The 25,624-nt window shown below is 38.8% G+C and overlaps 1 protein-coding gene across 4 annotated transcripts; it reads left to right on the top strand.

Moving 5' to 3' along the window:
• The first annotated feature begins 1,670 nt into the window (after nt 1-1,670).
• mafgb (v-maf avian musculoaponeurotic fibrosarcoma oncogene homolog Gb) lies at nt 1,671-25,487 on the top strand. Of its 4 annotated transcripts, none has more exons than XM_030142177.1 (3): nt 1,671-2,119; nt 17,497-17,562; nt 19,579-25,487. In XM_030142177.1, exons 2-3 carry the CDS (start codon nt 17,527-17,529, stop codon nt 20,065-20,067), a joined length of 525 nt encoding a protein of 174 aa, XP_029998037.1. In that variant the 5' UTR covers nt 1,671-2,119; nt 17,497-17,526; the 3' UTR covers nt 20,068-25,487. The 4 variants fall into 4 exon arrangements, with proteins under 4 accessions (XP_029998037.1, XP_029998045.1, XP_029998054.1 ...); XM_030142185.1 differs by lacking the exon at nt 1,671-2,119 and adding an exon at nt 2,357-2,719; XM_030142194.1 differs by lacking the exon at nt 1,671-2,119 and adding an exon at nt 17,285-17,401.
• The last annotated feature ends 137 nt before the right edge of the window (nt 25,488-25,624 follow it).

Below are 25,624 nucleotides of genomic sequence, written 5' to 3' on the forward strand. Positions count from 1 at the left end.
GTTTTTTAGGTTTACCCTATTTATCAACCATCTGAAAACGTTCAGCTTTGTTTTATGAAATAAAATTAAATGTAAATTGTAAAATTTATATAATATTTAGTTACATTCACTTAAACAATTATACTATTTGTTTTTTGACAAAGTTTGTTGCCATAATGTATTTGTTTGATCTCTACTCAATAACTCTCAACTTAATTTAATATTTGTACAGAAACATATAAAAACCACTGGACTACTACATGGTTTACATTAAATGAAACAAGTCCAAAACCTGAGAAAAAGTAGTAGTAAATGTGAAAACTGGCACTTTTTGCTGTTTGTTGAAGAAAGTTTTTTTTTTTTGGAAAAAGCTACATGATATCCATTTAGAGGAAGTACAAGTTTTGATATTTATCTGTAAGTCATTTGCATTTTAAAGATAAAAAACAGGATTGGTTTATTTGTGTAAAACATGTATTAAGACATTTATTTTATTTGGGTTGGATTATTTTCAGTGTTATATGCTTTACATTGCAAATATTTCAAGTCAGGGGCAGAACTAAATCAAACAGCGATCAAAATAACTCTTAGGCCATTCTGCACTGTAAAAAAAATTGCTATAGAATTAACACCAAAAAGTTGTAAAATTGCAACACAAAAAAACTGTAAGTAACAATACAATACAAAGTTGTTTAATTGAAAAGATTTTTGTGTTAACAATTAAATCAAATATAGCTGTAGTTTTTACAGGAAGAGTATGTTTAAAAAAAAAAAAAGAAAAAAAAAAGATTTGTATGTAGAAATTATGTATTTGTACTGTTTTGAGAAAATAAAACTGTAAACTGAAAAACAATATGGTGCCGTTTAAATTGCAAGACCACAATGCTGAACAGCCTATTATACTTTTTAAAAAAAAAAGTAATAAAAAAGTAAATTTAACATTTTAAAGATGTATCACCGAAATCCAATGTTGAATTCATGTGTTTAAAATGTTAAATCTACATGTTATTCTGTAAATATGTTTACGGTTGGATGTGTTTTTTACAGTATTGTTCTGGTAACCACAGCTGCCAGTTTTTTTTCTGTAAAAACAACAGGATTGTTTGTTGTTTTTTTTAACAGTGTGTCTACGTCTTTACTTTATATCCTATACCAGGAGTGTCAAACATACAGCCCCTAAGACAAAACTGGCCCATCAAAGGGTCCAACACTCCCCCACCCCCTTTGTTCTAATGTGAAAAATTTACAAACTCTCCTTTCACCAAAAATGTGAATAAACTATGAACCTGAAAATTTTTATGAAAACTAAATGCAATTTTAATAATATTACGCCTGTTCCTAAGTGCTTTGTGTATTTGAAGATCTACTGTGATCTGTGAGTTGTAATAATGCACATGTGTAAATGCTCAGGTAAGACTTAACATTGTTCTTAGAAGCTTCAGGTTCATGGTTGTTCAGGTTATTCACATTTTTTGTGAAGGGATAGTTTGTAATTGGAAACATTTTCATGATGTAATTTTACTGTATTGTATTAAAACAAAGAATAAAATAGGACTTGGCAATATTTATAGATTTTTACACTATTATTTTACTGGTCTGGCCCGCTTGAGATCATATTAGGCTGTATGTGTGTGTGAACTAAATGAGTTTGACACCCCTGCATTAAATCCCTAACTAGGCTACTTCATCATCAGGATTAGAAGAATGAAGAATGACTGCATCATCTGCCCTCCAGCTTAGTTTTTTGTTTTGTTTAGTTTTTTCTAGTGGAGTTGGAGCCTATCAGTACTTCAAATGTTAGCTCTAAGTTTAGAAGTGTGCAGAGAGGTGGGGCTGTCTTGTCACAGTTTCCACGCAGACTGTTGTCCATCACTAAGCAGTACCGTCTCATGTCTCTTTAAATGCGGGTTGCGTAGGTGCTTCATGAATGAAACCATGTGATCTAAACATCATTTGACGTCTGGCGCCTCCGACCATAGACTAAAACAAGCAAGGAAGGAGTGGATATATCTAGAGACCTGCGAGGAGGCGTGAGCGGAACAAACATTTCTCCAACTGTCTGTCCACAACCGGCTCAACCAGCCATCGGTGAACTCAGCCTTCGTGGGTACGGTGGAGAAAGGCGCCGGTTCGACTTCTGGTGAGTCAGCTTTCGATCGTATACAAACTGAAAATTCCTTCAAAAAGTGCTGAATGTGGACGCGTTGTTTTGCTGAGTGTGCACCGCCGCCGCGCCGTTGCCGTTACCGCTGCCGCTTCTGCCGCTGTCCCGTTCGACGCAGCCGTTTAAAGGTCTCCGGTCTCGTAATGCTGAATCATCACGATCCGGTTGACATCCAGCTGTGTACACGCTCCTCCGAGGCTGGGTCGGTCGGCTTCACGGCCACGCCGGCGATTTCATAATAACACAGACAAAGGGGGGAGTAGGCATCGTACGGCGGCTGTCAACCCGAAAACAGAAGCCATGTGTCGGAATTAAGACCGTGAGGGAGTTCGAGCTAGTCGGCTTCCGTTCCAATGTGTTGACCGGGAATTCCCTCGTTTTAACGCCGCTAAATGGGTTGATATTTAGAAAGGTAAACTAAGGGCAGCGAGGGAAACACACAACATTTTCTAACAACTTCCAACCGCAGAACCCTTGGCAGCAGACACGTAACCGTTACCGTTAGTCTGTCGGACTGACCGGTGGACACTGACCCTCCACCGCGTTTCAAACTGACTCGTCTGTTGCTTCCTTCAGGTAAGACGACCAGTCAGCTGTTCTGGAATTATTTTGTTTGCGTTGCGGCACGTTTTACAGTGTGCCGTCCACCGCTGGCTTGCTTGCTTACAGGGCGGTTTGTCGTAAGTCACATACACCGTAGAAGGGGAAGCAGAAGCAGGCGACAACAAAGCAGCCCAGCTGTGTCGGTGGTGTGTTCAGGGACTGTCAGGCGTCCAGCGGTTAGCTACTGACTACAGACTGTGTTATGACATTTGCTTTGTGTCAGACGCTGTTCTTCCGAAAGGCCTTCAGTTCATGTGTCTGTATGCACATTCACGGATACATTGAACGCTGAAGTGACTTGTTCCGGCGGGTTAAATAGACATACTGAGCCTGTATCCCGGCCTGCCTGCTCGTACACCGGCTGGGCTCACCGCAGAGATGCTGATTCATCACAACGTTGTTATTTCTCAACGTTTGCGCGAGCAGAGCGGAGGCATGAGGGAGCCATGGCAACATGGCACCGGCGGCAGGCGGGCGGACAAAGGTCTGGCGCGAGGGAAGGAAGAGCTCGGTTTATACTGGGGTTGTGAGAGGAACAGAACCGCTCATGTAGTGATGTTGACGTGTTTATGAGATAATTACAGCTCATGTGGGCCGAGGAAGGATGTTATTACATTTGCTCATTTTTATTTAAGGTCTAGTTATTCAGCAGCTAAAATACCCCTTCACATTCTTTAAGACAACGGGCAGAATATAGCCTGTATAGCCCATCATTTATTTATGAAACACAGTACTTGACTTGAACAAAACAGCTTCACTATCACAAGCATCAGTGCTTCTCACTTTGCAGAAACCTCCCTTGTATTGAAATTTCTTCTCCATAAACTGCAGCTGTGTGTAGTATGATTGTTAATATTTGGACAAAACAAAGGAAATCTGTAAAGGGGGGGGGGGGGGGGGGTGGATTATGATGACAGTTAATGTTAAGCGCTGACTGTTCACCAACTCAGACAAACATATGTGCAGCTAAAAAAGGAAACAACTCCAGTGAAGTGTAATGGGTTGCAACCAAATATCTTCAGATTGATCTTTAGTAAATGGCCCATTATCTGCTGCCTGGTAACAGCCTATGAGCATTGCAACTCTTAAACACTGAAGAGTAATAGGGAAGCTCTGAGGGCTCAAGAAAAACAGAAACTTCACCCCCTAATGACTCCATATCAGCAGCTTTAGTTAGAGTCAGCACTCTGCGGAGTGTATCAAAAGTATGTAGTAAGCAAGTTGGCAAGTACTGTAATAGAGGGTCATAATGATGAAACAGTTGTATCAGTATTGGAGAGAGGAGCACCCCACCACCACCACCACCACCCTTACTTTCTCTCTCCCTTTTTCTCGCTCGCATATATACACACACACACACACACACACACACACACACATTTTTCCCATTTCCTTTTTCTCAATGTGTGTACGCACACACAACCTAGGGGCTAAGCTTTTTATACTTGGTATCAGTATTTAATCAGTGCTTGAAGTGCATTTCTCTGTCAAGTACTTTCCCCATCCTTCCCTGGTGTTCACGGTAATTGAACGCTGACCAATGCTTATGTGTGCAACTTTGCTGATGGTGGCGGAGCGGCAAGGCGCACGGAGCAAGGGGGATGAAGGAAGAGGGAGGAAGAATGAGAGATGGGATTTGCGGAGAGATTGAGAACAAGGACCTTTTTGTCTTCAAGGCATTCCCCTGAAAATGCTGAGGCAAAGCAAATGCGCTCTCGCTTGACAGATGGCGTTTTCACTTGTTACTTACCACAGCTAGTTTCTTTGCCTTGTTGTGTGCATGTGTGTCAATGTGTATGTGCGTGCATGTGAGAGAGTGAACAAAGAGAGCAGGAGATATGAAACACCTTTAAGATGCCACAAGCTGGTTGTTATAAAGTGCAGCAGAGTAGCACAAGGTTGAAAAACTGTGGACCAACTAAGTTCATAGATGCATTTGCTTAATGAAGAAGATAAAACAATAGGAAGTTCATGTATGTTGCAACATTTTGCATACATCTCATTCCTTTCCATTCCTTCACATTGTAAGAGCTGAATCTCCTATTAGCAGGTGTAACATCAATCATCGCACATCAAAGTGGGCGTATGCTTTTATAAAGTAGTTTGATTCCCTCCATGTCCCCAGCCAAGTTGATGAAACACTGTGCAAAGCCTCTTCTAAGCAAGATATGAGAAGAGGACGGATGGAACAGGAACTTTTGAGTGAATCAGAAGGCACTAATACTAGAAAACCTTGTGATTTATTGATTATTTGATCAACAGAGAATTAATTGGCAAGGAATTTGACTGTGTGTTTTTGTATGGCATTTGGAGGAACAATTTCTACCAACATAATCATCTCTGGTGATGAATTGAAACATCTTGTCTGATTAAGTTCTTATAAGAGAGTCAAAGCATTAATAATTCTTTGAAGCGTTCAACTTTCATCTAACTTTCTTTTTAGAACAACATGGTTCTAAGATAAGATAAGATATTCCTTTATTAGTCCCACAAGGGGAAATTCGAAATTTACAGCAGCAAGAGTGGAGTACAACAAAGCACACAACTCAACTCGATAACGGTATTTGTTTTCACTGCTGGTGAAAACTGAAGAATGTGAAAGTGTTAACCTCTTCTGTCATTGAGCAAACACTCCAGTAATAGCCAACTGTGTAAAAATGTTTCCTTCAGTAAAAAAAAAAAAAGAAAGTTTAAATAAGGAAGTGCCTCATTAAACAAGAAACGGTTAAAGATTCTTGATTCATGACCCACTGGGGATGGTGCATGTAGTGTAACATGTTCATGTATTGCTATATATCTCTCCACTTTCTTGTATTGGATCAAAGAGGACGCTCCACAAAGGCAGTATTCATTGCAGGCCTATTGTACTGGATTGCATTAGATTGCACAGGTGTTCACAATTTTGTGTCCACTTCCTCCTGTGTATGTTACATGTGTTTGTTTCTGCGTTGCGCATGAGAGTTTTGGCATTGGGGAGATAATTTCTTAGTAGTGTCTGCATGTTTATGATCTTGTTTACTGCTGGGATCTGTTTCGGGGAAAAAAGAAAGACTTGTTATGCTTGCAAATTTCTGAGAGTGAGAGAGAAGTAAAAAGAGAGAAGTAAAAGCAGGAATAAAAGACAGAATCAGAGAGTGGCTGAGAGAGAAAGGGAAGCAGTGGGGCAGATCAATAGTCGAGTGTTTTTTCTCCACAGTAATGATGAAATATGGTGTAAGCAGATCTGGTGCATAATCATTGCTGTGCTCTACTGTTTTTTTTTTTTTTTTCCCCGTCGCTGTGTGAGTGTGCTTGTCCTTGCGTTATTTTTAATTCTATGTGTGTGTTAAGTGTACCCTTCCTCCACAAGTGTCCATGAAGTCCTATTTGCATAACCTCTCTGAGAACTGCAAAATGTATGAAATCTAGACAAATCTTTTTGCAACACACATGGAAAGTCAAAAAGGATTAGGAGATGAAATTTATATGTAAACTTTTAAGTGTCTCCAACTATCCATCCGTCCATCCTGAAATGATTATGGCGTGATCAAACAGCAGACACGCTTATCTGTATCGATACTTGTAGTCTAATCAGTCCTCCTTGAGTAGAGTTCTCATGTTTTCCCTCCGTCTGAGTTTATTTTTAAGAAGACTCCAGCTAAACAAGTCTCCTCTCTCCCACCACAGACACACACAAATACACACACATGCAGTTTATAGTGATAATTTTGTTTTGCATGAAATATTGAGAATGGCGTGTATAACTGTAGAGATGCAAGGCTGTGGTAACAGGAGTATCCGGACCAGTGGTTGTCTACCAGTTGCATCATCTTTATGCGCCAACTTGCCGCATTTTTCAACTGCAGTGTGACGATCCCTGAATTGTGTTATGAATTTCTGAACCTTTTCAGAAATAAAATTAAAACACGGCACATCAGTGTCAGCGGGGCAGGAAACAAAGATGAGTGTCTTTCACCTCAAATGTAGTCCCAGCTCTTTGTCTTCACCTTTGGCATTAAATCATTTCTCTGCAGTGATACTGACATAACTGTGTTTAATCCTCAAAAGTCTGGTTTTAAGATGAAAAAAGATGGTGCCTTTATGGACCATCTTGTCCAGCTTTGACAATAAACAGTTTTTACTGAATGGACGATGATGTGTTTGGATCTGGAGTCAGGTTTAACTTTTAAGCAGATTCTTATGTTTGTGTCATAGCACTTTCAGTTGATCTTTAAACTATGAAACTTTTTTCTCTACCCTTCTGTCTGAGTCAGCTTTCACAGCATAACAGCATAAAAGTGGATTTATTCAGTGGGATCTCAGAGAAAGTGAAAATTGGTTTATTTCAGGTTGTTCTAGTTGGAAGAATTGTGCCCTTGAAGTCAAAGCAAGTTAAAAACTAACTTTATGTCTATTTAAGGTGTTGGACATTTAAAAAAAAATATTAAAGTCTTGACCTTAGGTTTGTTCCATGTCTTTTGTACACATTTTACACATAAAATGAGTTTAGAAGTCATGTTATTAGTAATGTATTTTTCTTACAATAAAGTTTTTGTGGGTCCTCATATAATGAAGTCTTGTGTGGAATGAACAGTGTATGACATAAAAAGGAAAAAAGGAAAAACTAAAAAAAAATTGCTAAGTTGGAGTCTGCACTTGCACTTTAAAGCCTGTATGTGGTACAGTGTCTGACATACCTTCTTGAATGAGTGACAGCAGCAGGAATACTCCGGCACAGAAGGCCACTGCTCCCAATGACATCTCTAATCAGACTAAACGGAGCCACAGACTCGGGCTGGGATGTTTATGACTGTATGAACAGCACAAATTGAATGGAATCTGATTGTTTTACATCTGATTTAGGTCCCTTCCCTATGTGGTTCTAAAACCAATACAGGTCAGATTTTGCAATGTGACCTTAGATCTAATCTCATATGATGTTTGTTTTACTCTAGAGTGACACTTGTCACAATCATGTGCAGGCGGGAGTGACTGTGGAAGCAACTGATCCACTAAAAGCCTAATTAAAAGTCTGGCTCTATTTGTCCTTGTCATCATCTGCACACACACACTTCCTGGTTTTGTTTTTATTGGTCGGTCAGTTCAGAATTGTTATTAGGTCTATCATCTCAATTAGCTACTACTGGTTGGATCATGCATGATCTGAAAATACTGTCTTAACTATTTTCTTACTATCACCAAAAAACATTTCTAAACTTTGTGGCTCTTATTATGTTCTTATTATGATTTATAACTTTAAAGGTTTAATATGTGATATTTATCAATGCCTAGCTACTGTAGAAATATGGCACTACAACATGGTGGACTCGTTTTAAAGTAACGGAAACACAAAGATTCTTATTTTTTACATTATTATACAGTAAGAAAAATGTAACTGTTAACATTATATTCATTTCTGTAATTGCATCCTTCTAAATCCCCAAAATCTCACACAACAAACCTTTAAACAACCATGATTTCTGCATTGTATAAATCACATAAATATAAGAATCTTTGTGTTTGCATTACTTTAAAATGACCAGCAGGTCAACATTCACTGAACCTTTAAAGAAATAAATGATATTAAACACACAGAAGCCAGAAAAGAATCTTATTTATATATATAATTTTGGCAGTTTAATCCTCTTAAATCCTCCGAATCTCACACAGTAGACCTTTCAAACAACCACAAGTTTATCTGCTTTCAGTATAAGACCACTGCCTCACTCCCAACATGTGATTTTTGTATTTGTTGCAACATGCTGTGACTTGGATCTCAAGATGAGTTTTCCTGCAAGGCAATAAAGTATACCTTTACTTTACACTGGAATCTGATATTGGCCACAAGAATAATCTATACAACTGAAAAAAATGTACCTGTGCAGTAATTGAAATGTGCACTAAGTTCTGTAGGGTGGACAAAGCCTATGAATTACAAACCAAACTGCTTATTGTGCTTCATGTGTTTTTGCCTGGAAGTTTTAGATGAAATTTCCCATTATGTGACTGATAATGATGAATGCATCCTCATCGAGTCGCACTGTGCTTACTTTGCTGCTGCTGCTGCACTGAAACTTTCTCTTTGTCCTAAGTTAGTACTGCTGACCGTGTGGATGTACAGTGTCTGGGGGGGAAATAAACCTAACATGTCATTTAACAAATCGCTGTCTCCCTCACACACACAAAGGGAGAACCGAGTTAACCTACAGTACATGCTTTCTCTCCTCTTCACAAAAAAAAAGCACTTATGAAAAAAAAAGGGAGCCAGAGCTCAACTGCCTGACAGTGCAGTTTTTTTGCTTGTGTTGGGAAATTTGTCATCACACTCCGACTTACTACCTGGAATGGGAAAAACGTGTCGACGCCAGGACTTTTTCTCGCCTTTAATAACACACTTGCACAAACAGTCTTGCACACACTTAACCAGTACGCACACACACAATACCCCCTTTGAACTCTGAAAAGTGTGAAAGCGATCGCTCTTCTCTCTACATACATTATAATATGCATATGAGGACACTGACTCCTGCTCTTTTGCAAGTCTCTCCCTTCACTTTTTCTTTAGTTTTCTGCATCTCTTTGGCTGCCCTCTCTGTCTGTTATCATGCTTATTTCACGCTCTGCATACCTCTCAGTTAATAGCTTCCTCCTCTTCCTCCGCACACAAACACAACCCAAACTAGTGTCTTCTCTCCTCACCCCTATATCTTCGCTGTGAGCCTGCTCCCTCTCTATACACAAGCTGCCATTATCGCTGATCTGATTCCTAATTCTCAATTAGCCTCCACACAGTGCTCATTGTTAATTATTTACCAGCTCCCTCAACACCCTCAACCCACACTGGATCAATGAGCACTACTCAATTTAAATTTTTTTTTAAGTGCAGGCAAGGTGTGCTGCCATTCCGCTGTGCTATAAGGGCAAAATGGGCAATAATGCTTCTATGATCAAAAATTTGATGACTTTTAATACAATAAACAAACACTGACAAGTCAATGTTTCTTTCAAGTTCTATGGCTGATGAAGTCAGTAGGTTGTTGGTGGTATTAAATTATTTGTAAAAGACAGGACAACACGGAAATGACATGAAAAGGAAACAAGGCAGAACCAACATGAACAACATTACACGACTTAAGACAAACAGTGTAAAAGCCATATGGAGTATAAGATGAAATGATGAAAATGACGTAATGAAACGAAAGAAGATGAAGATGGTATAAAAGATGGAAGATGAAAATGATGTAATAAGATGAAAACAGCATAAAAGATTAACAGAACGGAATAAAATGAAATAAAGCATGGGCAATATATCAAATTGATTTGATTAATCAAAGTTTTCTTTAAGTAAATCCAAAAAAAATCCTAAATCTCAAAATCGATGTTAAACTTTCTTGCTCAACGAAAAAAAATCACAATACAGCCTGTTTATTTTTTGTTATATATTAGTGAATGTGTTTCTCCAGTCATGTAGTTTTAGTAAAAAAAAAAAAAAAAAACGTACTTCTGAATCTTGTTTTATCTTTAGCTCTTGCAGCCAGAAAAGATCAATTAGAACCACAAATCCTTATTAGCATTAAAAATGATGAATACCTGGATGTAACAGGATGAAAATTAGGAACTGAGATGAAAATGACATAAAATATGGGGGTAAAAGGTGAAACAAAATTAAAATAATGTAAAATACATAAGATGAAAACAAGATGAAGGTGAAGTAAAAGAACCAAAGCATGAAAAAAGTTGACAAATGAGATGTAAAACGAGGAGAAAACAACTTAAGAGATGAAACACAACAAAAAATAATGACGGAAAAGTACATTTCATGCAATCTGCACTCTTAGTCAACAAGAGGGAAACGTTGAAGCATTTTCTGTTTTAGCTTTAGACAATACAAGCAAACCTAAAGGACAAAACAAAATTGAAATATGAGTTTTAATTCATGCTCTCTACATTTTCCTCCCTCTGTGTCTTTTCCATTCCGTCCCCTCTGATCATGTCCTGCTGTGTCTACACTGTCTCACTCCGCTGCCTGCTCTCCATTATTGCTCGGATAGTCGCCCGAGGGAGCAGGCACAGTTAAGGCAGTTGTTATGGTAGGATTATTCGATAAAGACAGACTTGCTTCTGTATCACAAATGACTTGTGACTCTGACAATCTATTCTTGATCTTTCTCTATATTCGGGCTTGTTTATACTCACGTATACGCCCCCACACACAACCAGCCCCCGGGTTGTTTCTGAAGCGTCTAATCTGGCTATTTATTTCCCTTTCTCTTGGTGTGTGTTTGTGTGTAGAGTGTGCCACCGGCTTTTAAGTAGCGAGTCTCTTTCTAAGAAATTCCTCTCTGTGTGGCGGTAGTGGCCGGAGCAAAAGGTTCTCTCAAACAAGATTAATTAGCGCTCCGTCTGCAGCCACACACACATACACACACACTGAGCTCATCTTCCTGTTCATCTGAGCTACACTGGAGAATGAGATCATGCTATATGTCTAGAGCAGTTTCTTGTGCTCTTTGATCCATCTTTATAAGCCCCATGATCGCTGTGTTCACCTTCTGCCACACTATTACTCTGGTTTTCATTCCTTTCTCCAGGACCTGATTTGTCAACAAGACAGGACGTGAGGCTTTTTTCCTGTGTGTGTGTGTGTGTGTGTGTGTGTGTGTGTGTGTGTGTGTGTGTGTGTGTGTGTGTGTGTGTGTGTGTGTGTGTGTGTGTGTGTGTGAGAGAGAGAGAGAGAGAGAGAGAGAGAGAGAGAGACAGCAGTAGGTGCAGAGAGAGAGCGAGACGGTCAGCAGTAGTTTCATTGCTCTGGATCAGCTTCAGAACTTTTCTAATTGGAGGTTTTAGTCGTGGTCGTTGCTGAGATCAGGGCTTTTTTTTTCGACCCCAATCCCCCTCCATCCATTCCTCCATCCCACCGCTCCCTCCACCCTTTCCTACCCCCTCCTCCCTCCGCCTCCTCTGTACCCAGCAGCTAAGCTCTTACAAATGTGTTGAGGATGCATTTTCACCCAAACGCTTTCCCACCCCCTCTCCTTCCTCCTTCAGCACCCTCCCCCGTCCCGTTCCTCCTCATCGGATCGCCGTTCCTCCGTGCCCACCTCTGTCCCCCTCCTCTCTTCTATCCTCCTCCCAACTCACTTGCCTCTCTCTTTTTCTTCTCTTCTTTCTCCCTTGTCATTTGCAACCCCCCCCCCCCCCCCATCCCATCCCACCCCACCCTCTCTCCATACTCAGCATTTTTCTCGACTGTGGGTGTGATGTCTCCGCTGTAACGCTAATCAGCTCTGGAGACGTCAGCATTCTTTCAGTCCTTCTTCTTTCTTAGTCTGTCTCTGTCTTGCTTCCTTACTCCTCACCCTTTTTTCTGTTCTCTTTCTTATCATTTCTTCTCCTCTGTCTGTAAATGTCCCCTGCTTCTCACCTCATCTTCTGTCCCTGTGTCCTATTCTCTTGCTTCTGTGTGTGTGTGTGTGTGTGTGTGTGTTGTCTCTCCACTGTAACTGTAAGCAGCTCTGCTCTTGAGTTGTCAGCGTTCTTTCAGTCGCTCCATAAAAATACAGCCTGCAACAGCAAAAAAAGCTGTCTGTTGTAGCAACAGCCGCTGTGGCATTGACCACATCGCCACGACCACCTCGCAAGCATTATGGGAAGGACACCTCTGGCCGTCTGCTGCGTGCAGTGTGTGTGTGTGTGTATGAGTGTGTGTCTGGGCGTGCATGGTCAAGATGAATGGCAATGTCTTTGGTCAGCAGATGATCCTTAACCTTGGTGATTTGCACATGGTCACTGAGAACACCCACTAACTAGTTTATTGCAGTTTTCTCCTGCAGCATAGGTCATGTTTTTGTTTTTTTTTCTGCATGTCTAACCTTGATGAATTGGATCCAAAGATAATGTGTTTTCTACTACTATTACTAAAAAAATTAAACAGATGTAAGCATGTTAATGCAGATAAGAGGCCATAATAAGTTAATTTTAACTTACAGTTCCACTTCTGCTGCCTTAAATTGTAGTTCTTATTTTCCTTGTTGCATGACATTGCACACAATACTATAGGTTAGGTTTTAGATTGGATGTCCATCCAAGTGAGATGAGATGTGACCTTGGGTGCTGTGAATTTCTGTAATTTTTCACATTTTCTAACTATTTTAAATCCACTTCTGATCACAAAGTCTAGAGGGGCCAGTTGGAGCTCTTAAGATATGAACTCCTCTGGAAACGGGAGAATTTGGGAGGTTTATAAAATATGAACAATTAGAGGTAGGACAATTAAACAGCACCCGTAAGATATTTTTATGAGCAGAACTGGGCTCCAATGGGGATGCTGATGGAAAAAAAACAAAATCAATTAAAAGCATCTTTATTTTTGCCACTTGATTTTCAATTTCAGATTTATTGATTGATTGATTCAAATCACATTTAGATGTTTAGTTTAATGGCTATTTTCTTATAAAGTGAAAAACAGTGAATTTCAGATAATGTTGGAATTGTTTGGGGGCTTTAAATTATATCAGCCATTAAAAATCCATCATCTAATGACCTCAAATGAAAATATTCTGCTTTTGCCATATATTGTTTTCGTCTTCATCATGACTGTGTGTTAAATTGTTATTTATGTATAATTAATATATGAGTGATTCAAGACCCACAGTCATAAAGATTAGAAAAAACAAACTTTCTTGACTGCACTTTATATTCTTACATGTAAGGGTATTGCCAGATAAAAGCTGAATCACGCACCATATGAAATGTTTTAAATTAATTATTGAATGAAAGAGAAATTAACAAAGAATCTTTTCTTTTACTGGGCAAATTTTTTGTATCCGCAATTAAGTGTGACACTAATTTTGCTGAAATAATAGTAGCACAGTGCAGTCTTTCCTTGTCGCTCTCCACACTTTTGTGGTGCTGAAAAACAATCAGCAGCTGCTACTTTTCATCTGTTTTTCAATTGTTACCATTCATACTTTTATTAATTGGAATAATGATGAATAAAAGCTAAATCTAGAGCTTCCTGTTTGGTGCCAACCTAACTGTTGTTTTTGACAAAGTGAAAAAAAGTGAGCTGCCTTTGAATCAACTAGAAACATCTCTACCTCATTTTTCAGAGCATGCTGTGAAATAAGGAACCAGACATCTCTACTGTGTTCACAAATTTCCCCTCATCCTGTGCGTCTTTCAGCTCTTTAAAAATAAATACATTTGCACGTTTGTGTATGTGCAGTGGACCGTTTTGCATGTGTGTTTTATTGTGCCCCGCTGGCATGGCAGCAGGGGATGTGTGCTGTATGGGTGTGCGTGTGCGTGCACGCATTTTTTGTTTGTATGTAGATGGGGTTTGGGCACCAGGGAAATAAACCAATGCCTGGCAGGAAAACAGCCTCCTTTTTTTTACCCCTCTGTCTTCTCACTCACCCCCACCCCCAACAACAACCCCTCAGTCTTCGCGTCTTTGATCCATCTATTGTGCGACGATGCACCTCCAGCTGTAGGAGGGTACGCCGCATCCCAACAAAACAGAAGATGACAAAGGAAGCTCATGGAAAAAGCAGCAAGGTCTATGTGCACTAAACGCATTTAAGAGGAAAATTGTTTATTATTGGCTCATACAAACCTCTTAAAAAAGCTGTAAGTGTAAAGAAGTGCTGTTAAAGAAGTGCCATTAGCCTCAAGTAATACAAAACACACACACACACACACACATACATATATATATATATATATATATATATATATATATATATATATATATATATATATATATATATATATATATATATATATATATATATATATCTTTTCCCTTATTTCTTCGAATGCTTGACAAAAATCATGAGTTGTTTATTTTTTTCTGTGTGCTTGGCTCCACAGAGGTAGTTGTGCACACACATTAGGAGTAAGGTGCATTTTTCTTTGATCTGCACCTATTTATAACAGTTGGATTTGTGGAGGCGCACCACACGCTGAAACCCTCACAGACAGACAGAGGTGCACTGTGGGGGAGGTACAGTTGCTTAATGCTGTGCCTTTGACAGAAAAGAAAAAGAATGAAACGAGAATTTGCCTCATGTCATCTGAACTTCATCACTTCCCCAAACAACAGAGCTTTTTAAGTGGTGAATGACTGAAGAAACAGAACTCTGCTAAAAATTTGCCTTTACATCTCAATTATGTACAGTGTTGGGAAGTAATGTAACAATGTGCAGTCATTGAATTAACCTATTACATTTATTTAACCTTTATTCAACCAGGATATGCCCTGATAATTAAATTTCTATGTTGAGGATGACCTGCCCAAGAGGCACACCAGCCCATGCAACATTCATAAAGTCAAGCATGATAAAGATGTGTGTAAAATAACAGAGAGGGACTATATGACAGAAAGAAAGAAAATCCATTTTAGGAATAACAGGTACATTATTCAGTAACAGTTTTTTGATTTTTGATTACTTCTCTAAAAAAAAATATTAAACTGGGAAATATAATTATACATGTTTTTCAGATGATGCATGATTTTAATTGTATTTTGTGTTTATATGAACTCAAGATAAAACATAATCTGAAAGTCATTCATTCATTTAGTCATTTTCCAAATCTACTGGAGAATTTCAGGGATGCTGGAGCCTATCCCAGCAACCCATGGGCGAAGGCGGGGTACACCTCGGATGTGTCGCCAGTCCATTGCAGACATTTTGAGATGAGTCATTCACTGTCACATTCACAACTATGGGTGACTTAGATCCATTAACCCATTAAGGTGCATGTCTTTGGACGGTGGGAAGAAGCTGGGGTACCTGGAGAAAACCCGCATAGACACAGGAGAACATGCAAAGTCCACACACAAGGATCGGACCCTGCACCTCAAGGCTGTGAGGAATGATGGTGTGACACACTGACTGGAAAAACATATTCATAATTAATATATTACAACAAACAATCTACATTTTGAGGTTTTATTCTCCAGACAAAGCACTAGAGTCCGCCCTTACTGTAAGTAACTTTAGACCCATTTTCTAGTGTTGAGTAGTGTTCTTTTCCAACAACATGGCCATCTGTGATATTCTCTCAACAGTATAAGCTTTTTACTGAATATGATTGGAGATATTTGGAAGTAACCATTTGTAATCTCCAGTATTTTTGATAAAGTAACCGTACTTCAATGATATATGTGTTAATTGGAACTTATAACTAATAGTGTTTACAGTTAGGTTATTTAAACCCATAAAATAATGTTACACGTAAGTAGTTAATTCCCTGTACTGCTCATTTTTAACAGGCCCTGGTGTGAAATTCATACTCGTCAAAATCTGTACAGTAAGAGAACAGGCTGTGTTTAATCAGCAGATTGGTTTAACTGAACTTCTGATTCAGCAGTATCAGGTGTGAGGTTTGGCTAAAAAGCAGGTTTTATGCTTTGAGGACAACCGCATTTCACTGTCTGTTAGACAGCCAGTCATTTACTGGCACATTGTGGTGTGGACTCTATAGGCCATCCTCAGGCTGCAGATGCACAAATCCTAACATTTAAGTAGTTAAAGGGTTGTAAGGGGTGTAAAAACCAAGAGGGAGGGGGAATAAAAAGTGACGGAGGAGAGCAGAAATTTGCACGGCAGGAGAGAGAGGGAGTGGTGAGAGAGTGAGATCAGGAATCTGCTGAGTCATCATGACTGGTCTCATGATGATCGCTCAGCAGCAGCAACAATAGCTGCTCTTTACTGAACACACACACACACACACACAGGTCTGAGAGATGAGAGCCAGACCAACGCACAACTGCACAAAGCACTGCATTGAGAGCTAGTGGAGATGCTCATCAGTGGAGCTGTGCGCTCTAAGGACTGATCTCATCTTTTTCACTTCCCTGCTCTCTCTTTGACTTTTGATTCACACTGTTGTTTCTCCATCCTTTTGTCTTTTGTTTCCACTGCTGTGTATGCATTGTTTTATTTGCTTTAACTTGTTTGTATTTACATTTAACCCTAGTAACCGAAGGTTTATACGTGCTGTCTGTAGCAATTCTGCAGGTCCATAAAAAGTTTAAAATCAGATAATTTGAGTTTTAGGCTTAAAAATGTCTTTAATATGATCTACAGCACTTTAAGGCTTGTATTAGTTGCACCTTATTCGAGATGCATTCAATTTCTGAACTTTGTATATAAAGCTATTATTAGTCACATTGAAAGCTAATTCTGTATCCACATCAAAGTCCAACTTAAGCTTGAGCTGACGTCAAATAGGTGTTCAGTGTTAGTTGTTGTAAAAACATCTTAAAATGTCTTTACGTCAACTGGTTGAAACCTGCAGCAACACTCTTTGGAAAGGGTTATGTAGGTTTTATCTTGAACAGTTGGTTTTCCCCTGCAGTCTCTCCCACCATTTTTACCACTTCTTTTTTCTTTTACACTAATTTCTTTGGTTTTGGCTTAAAGTCAACCAATAAGAATTCAACAACACAAAGGTAGTGGGCACTGTCAGTGTAACCACCAAGAAACAGGAAGTCAGGGAAATTCTAAGAAAAGTCTGGTGTTACTTTCACTCATATACCCTGATGCAGATTCTTAATATAACAAGCTCACGCAACAGAGCTCAAACAGGCAAATTGAACGCAACATGTCTCGGCTGCTTCTGGTGGGATATGACCTGCACTAGTGTCCCTTTGAAAGACATTAATAGGTTCTAAGTGCTCCGATCACAGCTTTATGCAGAACTTAAGATGTTTTTTTCCTGTCATTTCCGCGTTAATGTTTTGCTTTCCTGCATGTCCACAGGTCTGTTCAGAAGAGCAAGGCTCTTGTGGCATGACGACGACTAACAAAGGAAACAAAGCCTTGAAGGTAAGAAGGCTCAAATGAGACTCATTCATGTGTAGCGTTTTCTACATTGCTGGTACACAGTGTTTCCCATTCACATATGCTCCCACCACCAATACCACTGGGAGCAACGTGGTTCAGTGTCTTGCCCAAGGACACCTCAACATGTTAGCAGCAGGATTTACCCATGGACCTGCTCAATCCTGTCAAGTGAATTTGAAGCAGGCCTTTGAAATGCTACAATACGATCGAAAACAAAATGCTAATAAGGTACGTTTTTATTAAGTGGTGATGAAAACAAGGAATAATTTGGTCTCATTAGTTTATACTTCTTGGTACCATTAACAGCCATGTTTTCACAAGATGCTGAGGGACACCTGATCAGTCATGCGAGTCGAACATTTCCACTTATGTGCATTAATTGGCAAAAAAGCACCTCTAGCAAATGTATAAATTTGGTTGTAAATTTTATTTCTTGCAATTTCCTTAAACCATTTCAATACAGTATCTCAGTGTAGATGAAATAATGTCATTGAAATGGTAAATGAACTATATTTATTCAATGTTTTTGTGATATTTGTGCATGCTGGTTTGCTTTGTGTTGGATTCTGTTTGCTGTTGTTACCCAACTGCATTTCTATGGAATTTTGTTTTTTGCCAATATATTCAAACAAAACTTTTTAATTCTTAAAGAAAAATATGAATTTGAAAGAGAATAAAATTCACCCAAGAAAAAAAAAAAAAGTTGCAAACAAATTGTCTGTGTTATTGTGTAAAGTATTGGTATTTTGCTCTTTTCACAACTTGTCCTTTTGTTTGTCTCTGTTTGTTTCTCGCTGCTGGCTTTGCGGTTATGCTCCCCGGTTTTTCGTTTGCGCTCCATGATTCTTTGTTTACAGTTTTGGCACCAACATCTTGGGTGGGTGGGTTCTTTAAGCGATATATCCTCATTGGCTAATACATTTTTGAGTGACAGCTCCATCGAGCAGCTACTCGGTGACCCAGAAGTTGTGTGTATCGAGTTCAGGCGTCACCGAACTATCCATCCAGTGGACACGCGAACACAGAGACCTCAAAAACATATTAGCCGATGAGGATACATCTCTTAAAGAACCCACCCGCCCAAGAGGTTTGTGCCAAAACTGTAAACAAAGAATCACAAGGTGCAAACGAAAAAGCAGGGAGCATAACTGCAAAACTAGCAGCGAGAAACAGAGAACTGTAAACAAAAGGACATGTTGTGAAATGAACAAAATGCAAATACTTTCCACAATAACACAGAAAATTTGTTTGCAATTTATAGGTTTTGATTTTGCAATGACTTTTTTTTTTGCTTGGGTGAGTTTTATTTTCTTTCAAATTCATATATTTTGTTTAAGAATGAAAAACTTTTGTTTGAATACATTGGCACAAAAAAAATTCCATACGTTTCTAAGCTATCAGTAGCAGTAGTAGCACACTGCACATGAAACTGAAGAACACTGGGGGCAGCATAATGATTTTCACAGAAAAACACACCCAGGACATTGAAGCCAGTGTAGACCTGCTATTGTGGATGTACGTTAACTATGAGCACTGGGGAAGGTACTCAGTTTTTTAAGACGGATTATGGTCTGATAGCACGGTAGACAAAAAAATTATATGTGCAGGTCTTCACAAATGTTACATTTTGTACCTTTAATGGCACCCAAAGCCCTTTTTCACATTAACCTTTTTTTTTGATCAGGGTCTTTTTTTTATTTTCAGTTTTCAAATGCACAAAAAGAAACATGCAACTTTAACATGACATTGTTGTATCCAGTTCCTATCCACCACACATTAACCATTTTGTGCACAAAATCATACACACATTCACACATAATAATTGAGGCAAGATGGGGTTCAATGTCTTGCCCAAAGACACCTCAACATGTGAATAGGGGTCAAACCACCTACCAGTGGGGGGTGGACAAACTGCTCTATCTTCTGAGCCACAGTTTTAGTTGTCTTTGCATATGGTCTGAGTCTGTCTCACTCCCATCCTTCCCCCGATTCCTTTAGGTGAAGCGTGAGCCGGGAGAAAATGGCACCAGCCTTACAGACGAGGAGCTGGTGACTATGTCAGTGCGGGAACTGAACCAGCACCTCCGAGGACTCACCAAAGAAGAGATCCTACAACTGAAACAGCGGCGGCGCACCCTGAAGAACAGGGGCTATGCTGCCAGCTGCCGGGTGAAGCGAGTCACCCAGAAGGAGGAGCTGGAAAAGCAGAAGGCCCAGCTGCAGCAAGAGGTGGACAAACTGGCCAATGAGAATGCGTCAATGCGCGTTGAGCTGGACGCTCTGAGGTCTAAGTATGAGGCATTACAGACCTTCGCAAGGACTGTGGCACGGAGCCCCACCGTCGGGGTTGGGGTCAGAGCTGGAGGGGGAGGAGGAGGAGGGGGAGGGGTGGCATCATCAGTCATTGGTCCACTCATACCGGGGAAGGTGGCAACAGCTACGAGCGTGATCACAATAGTGAAGTCAAAAACAGATGCACGGTCTTGAGGGAGGGGAAACAAGGATGAGGGTGTGTCAGGATGGAGTTCAGGTGCGTCTTCTCTGCCAAACGCTTCTCCTCTACCTGCACTGACACTCACAGCTGGGCAGTATCGATCACATCGCCTCAGCATCCTCCTGTCACCTGTCCCAGATCAGATCAGTGCAGGCAAAGGAAAGGATGGAAGCAGCAGAAGACTTTGACACCTTTGGTCAGAGTGTGGTCATTTAGCACAGGGAAGATACACAGGGTTCCTACGGTCACTGAAAGCCTGAGAAGTCATTGAATTTGTCATAAAATGTGTTTTATTCCCACAAAACCATTATTCTTTTAAAAAATCTAAACCAACACCCAAAGCTCTTTGCAGTTTTGTTCAGTTGCAGTGTTAATCAGTCCAGCAGATTTAGGAGTCTTCAGTATATAGCAATCCCTTCACACATTTTCTTGAACAAAGTTTTAGATCTAAATTAGCTAAAGTAACAATATATACATAAAGCTCTGGAAAAAATGAAGGGACCAGAGGAAATTTATGTATCACAAGTCATCAAGCTGAGCTGCTTATATCAGAAGGTAAAAAACAGCAAAGTGAAAGACTGGTGAAGACACATGCCAAAAGTCATAAACTGTGACTGGATCGCATAGTTATTCACCAAATATGGATTACTTACCTCAAAGTTAAAACATCAGTATTGTGTTTTTAAAATTAATATGAAATAGGTTTCTTTACAGTATTTCACGGAAATAAAAGAAGACTAGTATTTTTTTTGACTACCTGTAATTTTTTTTTGCAAAGGAAAGCTTTAGATAATTTAATATGTAATACTATGGAAATATTATAAATGCAAAGTGGACTCGTTTTTGGCAGAGCTTTATGTATAACACAAATGGAACATTGTTACTGAGCAGGATAGTATGGACTCTTCAGAGAGAAATTGTCGGATTAGATTCACAAACAAGGTTTTGGATCCCTGACTTCCAAAGCAACAAACTAAATTTCATGTGACCAGCTGTTTTTAGCACCTGCAGAGAATTCTCATCTTGCTCCCCAAGGCCAAGAACATTTTTTCTCCGAAAAGTACTATAGAAAATATATATTATACAATGGTGGTAACTGTATTTCTACTGTTTTGTACTGTGTTGTCATTCACATGAGGTCCAAAGTGTATTCTCTGTGTGTGAATTGTTATATATCAGGAATTCTGTGAAATTCTGTGAGGCGTGTTCGTTTTGGTATTGCTATATTTAGTTAGCTGTATTTTTTCTACGGTCCCTTCAATTTCTGTGTCTGACTTTTCTCTAATCTATTTCTCTGTCCTTCCATTTTTCAACTCCAACTGGCTTCCATTGTTACATACGATACTAACTGAGAGGAAAAAGGGTAAATATTATTATTTACCAAAAAAGCTGAAAAAGTGCTGTAGTATAAAGAAGATAAAGCTATTCAGTTTCAGTGAGTTGGTGGTAATTTTCAGGGAAATGGTTGTTTGGACACCAGAGCTGAATTAATATTAAGTTAAGTTATCCATTGTCTGTGTAAGTTCCTCTCAAAATTCAATTCAAGAAATTTGGAAGGGCAAGTGCCTTGGTCTCCTTATGATATGCATCAAGATGAAGTCAAGAGGACACGGGGAATTGTGGAAGGACAGTGGAGATTTCATTGCTTGTACCTGTGCTTAATGGGATACACTGACCAATCAGGAATCAGTTTGTGGCAGCATTTAACTCTCGCTGTGCTTTGTCGTATGAGCTGTGAAGTACCCATCAGGATTATTATTAATAACAATAATAATAATAATGATAATAATAATAACAATAACATCCATTTATGTGCAGTTCTTCAGTGATCTACCAGATGGTTTTCCTTGCACAGAAGCAGCCTTTAGAAAATGTAAAACTCCACCTTTCCTTTTATGGTTTACATTCATGAATCTGATTGGCTGATGGATCAAAAATCTAGGTTACTATACCTACAAAAAAATATATATGTATTTGTTTTTGGTTTTTTTTGTTGTTGTTTTTTTTTTTACCTTAAGTCAAAAGGGTTTTTATTGCATTCCTCTTGCTTTTAACTACAAATCTGCCTGTGTAAATGCAACTGTGACGTGAACTGTACTGACATATTTACGTATTCCACTGAAGATCCAGTCACATAAATGGGATGTCATTTCACACAAGCTTTACCATTAAAGTAGTCTTCTGTGGTGTTCTATACTCAAAGAATCTTTGTCTATGTACGGTAGAGTCTGGAGTTTTATAAAGACAATTATCTTTGCATTGTTTGTAATGACCTGTAAAAAAAAAAAACAACAAAAAAACAAAAAGGTATAACAAAATCTGTTTGATATACAGTATCTCTCTATTTTGCAATTGTACCAAAAGTGGCTTAACTACTGAATAGCTTTGTTTTTCTCTAGTGACTAGGCACGTGTGTGTAACCGTGAACTAGCGTGTGGTGTGCTGTGTAGGTTATGTGACGAGGTAATTATAATGTTCACTATTTCATGGATATGACTTTTGATCTGTGCTTGATTTCAGGCCGAAGTGGGTGATGACACCCTGGGAAACTGCACTCTTTATCTCTAATCATAAAATGTCTGTCGCCCCAGCTCCAGCACTACAGACATGTTGGCTCGCATATCGTTTATCTGCCCATGAATCTGCACTTATGATTAGTTTAAAAAAAAAAAGTTTGCATTCTGGCTGACCCAGATCTTTCCAAATAGGCCTTTGTGGCTTCATTTAGGTGTTTGTAGCGATCAAGGCTCATTATCACAGATGAATTGGCCGACGAGATGAGGAAGTGTTATGGTTAACCTCACTAGCTTTATGATGTTGTGAATTCAGGTCATCTGGCGAGGTAACAAAGATGTGAAACTCAACAACAGGCCTTCCTGGCTTCATCACCTCTACTCTTTTAATAAGTTATTTTTGTAGTGTGTGATAAAGATATTTTGTTTTTGCTGTGTATATTTTATATAATGTATATTTAATGTTGTTCCTGTTTTGTTTTTGAGCTATTCTGTACGTGTCAGGGAAGTGAACCTAATTTGTCATTGTATTTGATGTTTTTATGAAGTGAAAATATCAGTTTTGCTATTTAATGGGTTATCTGTCAAAGAGTGAGGTTTACCATTAAGTGATTTTTTTGTTTGTTTGTTTGTTTGTTTGTTAAACATTCAGAAACCAGATTTTATTTTAATAATTTACAGAAATACATGTAATTTTCATACATTTCATACATTTACATGACATTCTACTTTCCACTGTGAGGAAAGCCTATATCTGCTTGGTTATTGAGATTAGAAAGGTACGTCTTCATCTGCATACTTCATTATTCTGAAATAAAATTCCAATGGGAATAACAAGAGCGGACAGGGGTTGAGGTTTTAAAATGGTATTTCCCCATAATCTTTACACCAATAACCATTTGCACATTCATCCAACCATGAAACCAGAGAACTGTCAAAAGAAAATGTCTAATACATTTTTTATATCTTATCACAGGAGTATGTGTGGTTGTATTTAAAGCAAATATAGATATCACACCCCGCTTATTTATACATTTTAAAAGACTTTCCCTGTTTCATAAGGGCAGAGTAATATCCATTTTCTTTTTTTTTTTTATCTGTGATCTGTGACATTGTACAAATGGAGTTTTTCTTTTTACTCTTTCCGTTGTTTCCTGTCTCTCTTTATATTTGATCATTGACCAATGTTGCTCAGTTTTTGACCACTCCTGTATGGTCATGTAGGTATGACAGTTGTACAAAAATGGCCCGAAACTTCCTGGTGCTCGTCAGAAACGTAGACATAAGCCTAATGTACAGTACCTGCCACTGTCAGAACATGTTTAGTTTGTATTTTTATGCTTCTCTGGTTTCCAAAAGGGTGCGTAATGTGTAAAATGTGTCAACGCAGTGTTAAACAGATATCTCTAATTATGCAAAGGTGTCCGGCAAAACTCCTGCCGCACAGGAACAGTGATGCTATAGATGTTTCAAGTTGTCTGTATTTGTAATTGCAGGTGCAGCGTGATGTAGTGAAAGAGCTTCTATACAGAGTAACAGCTGCTCTCTTTAAATCTGGCTTATATGTTGTGGCCTGTGTTGCTTTTTTTTCCCCCCAGTGTCTGTTAATGTATTCCAGTGAATTTTTCTATCCGTTTCTTAACTCAAAGGAAGACAGGATGCAGAACATATTGTAGCATCAGTGCAAGGCTTCCAGTCAAACTTGAAAATGTAACTATTCTGTCTTCCACACTTGATTTGTTGTGGTTGTTGGGTGTTTCCCCCGTGTAATGCATGTGTTGGGGCAGGTGAGAGTTAGGTGAAGTGTTGCAGATATTTTCCTCCTAGTTTTTACTCGCAAGACAGTTGGCTGATAACAGTACTTTTTGTGATCATCATGAGCTTTTCCTAGCAGAGTTTATGAGCTTCAAAGACACACTGACCTTATTTCTCAGTGTCTGTACAAGGGTTATATCCCCATTTATGAAAAGACTTTTCATCACAACCATATGCAACCACTCCTGAACCACATCCATAAATATTTTACAGTAGCAGGAAAGAGCGGTTTCGTTACTTATCCATAAAGTGTTTTGCAACTTAAGTCAGCAGAGCAAGCCAAGACCAAGCCCTTTTTCAAAACATCTGATCATAGAAGATGCAAATTATTAACCCTCATCCTGATGCTCGGCCAATCAGAACACGGCCATGCAGTTGTTTGTGTTTCTAGTGAATCACGCCACCACACTCTAAAAGCCCTTTCACCCACCTCGCTGAAGAGTAAATGAACCAGGGATTCTTTTGATCATTTGGTGTTTTCATCAATAATACTGTTTGCTTTATCTGTTGCGATCTCTCTCTCTCTCTTTTCTGCCCTGCCTTCATCAGTTACAGATCCATATTCTACATATCACATGAAGTTATTTCCTTTTTTCCCCCCTTCTCTAATCCCCCCGATTGAACCATGTGTCATTTGGCATGTGGTCTACCTGGTCACTGATGGGATATTTTGTGTTTCCAAAGCATATAATGGTCAGTTTAAAGCTATAGAAAAGTAGTGAGTTTGTGTGAATATGGCGTCGCCTATTCAGAAATGCCCTTGTAATAGGAAATTCTGTGTTTTGTAATACTTCTGTATGGGGTGTAATAAATTATTCTTCAACAGTACTTTCTATGGGAAAATACTTAAAATGTGACGGTCTTTGTAAGTATTTATCTTCAACTAAATTAATGTTCTTTTTTTTTTTTTTTTTCGCAATTTGTAGATATGTAAGTGATGATGATAAGGTATTGGTAATCATGAAATTAACTGTTTCATCATCGGTCGGATGCATCTTTTAATTTATTGATGTATATACTGTATGTTTGTTAATAACAGCTTACTTTATTTTGTATATGACCAATAAACATGTTTTAAAATGGAATACTTTTTCATGAGTGCTTTATGTACTCCTATGTAATAAAGAAGCATACATATTTGTACATTTTATTTACATAAGATTTATATACAAGAAATTAGGCACTTAATTCACTTTTTGGTTTCATATTTACTTTTGTGATA

This window comes from Sphaeramia orbicularis, chromosome 1, assembly GCF_902148855.1.
Source record: "Sphaeramia orbicularis chromosome 1, fSphaOr1.1, whole genome shotgun sequence".
Classification (NCBI taxonomy): Eukaryota; Metazoa; Chordata; class Actinopteri; order Kurtiformes; family Apogonidae; genus Sphaeramia; species Sphaeramia orbicularis.

What these genes read in the sequence shown, in the direction of transcription:
- mafgb (XM_030142168.1), top strand. Translation starts at nt 17,590, where the DNA reads ATGTGTAGCGTTTTCTACATTGCTGGTACACAGTGTTTCCCATTCACA. An exon ending in GAAAACAAAATGCTAATAAG is followed by an intron (nt 17,809 to 19,578) that starts GTACGTTTTTAT and finishes CGATTCCTTTAG; the next exon opens with GTGAAGCGTGAGCCGGGAGA.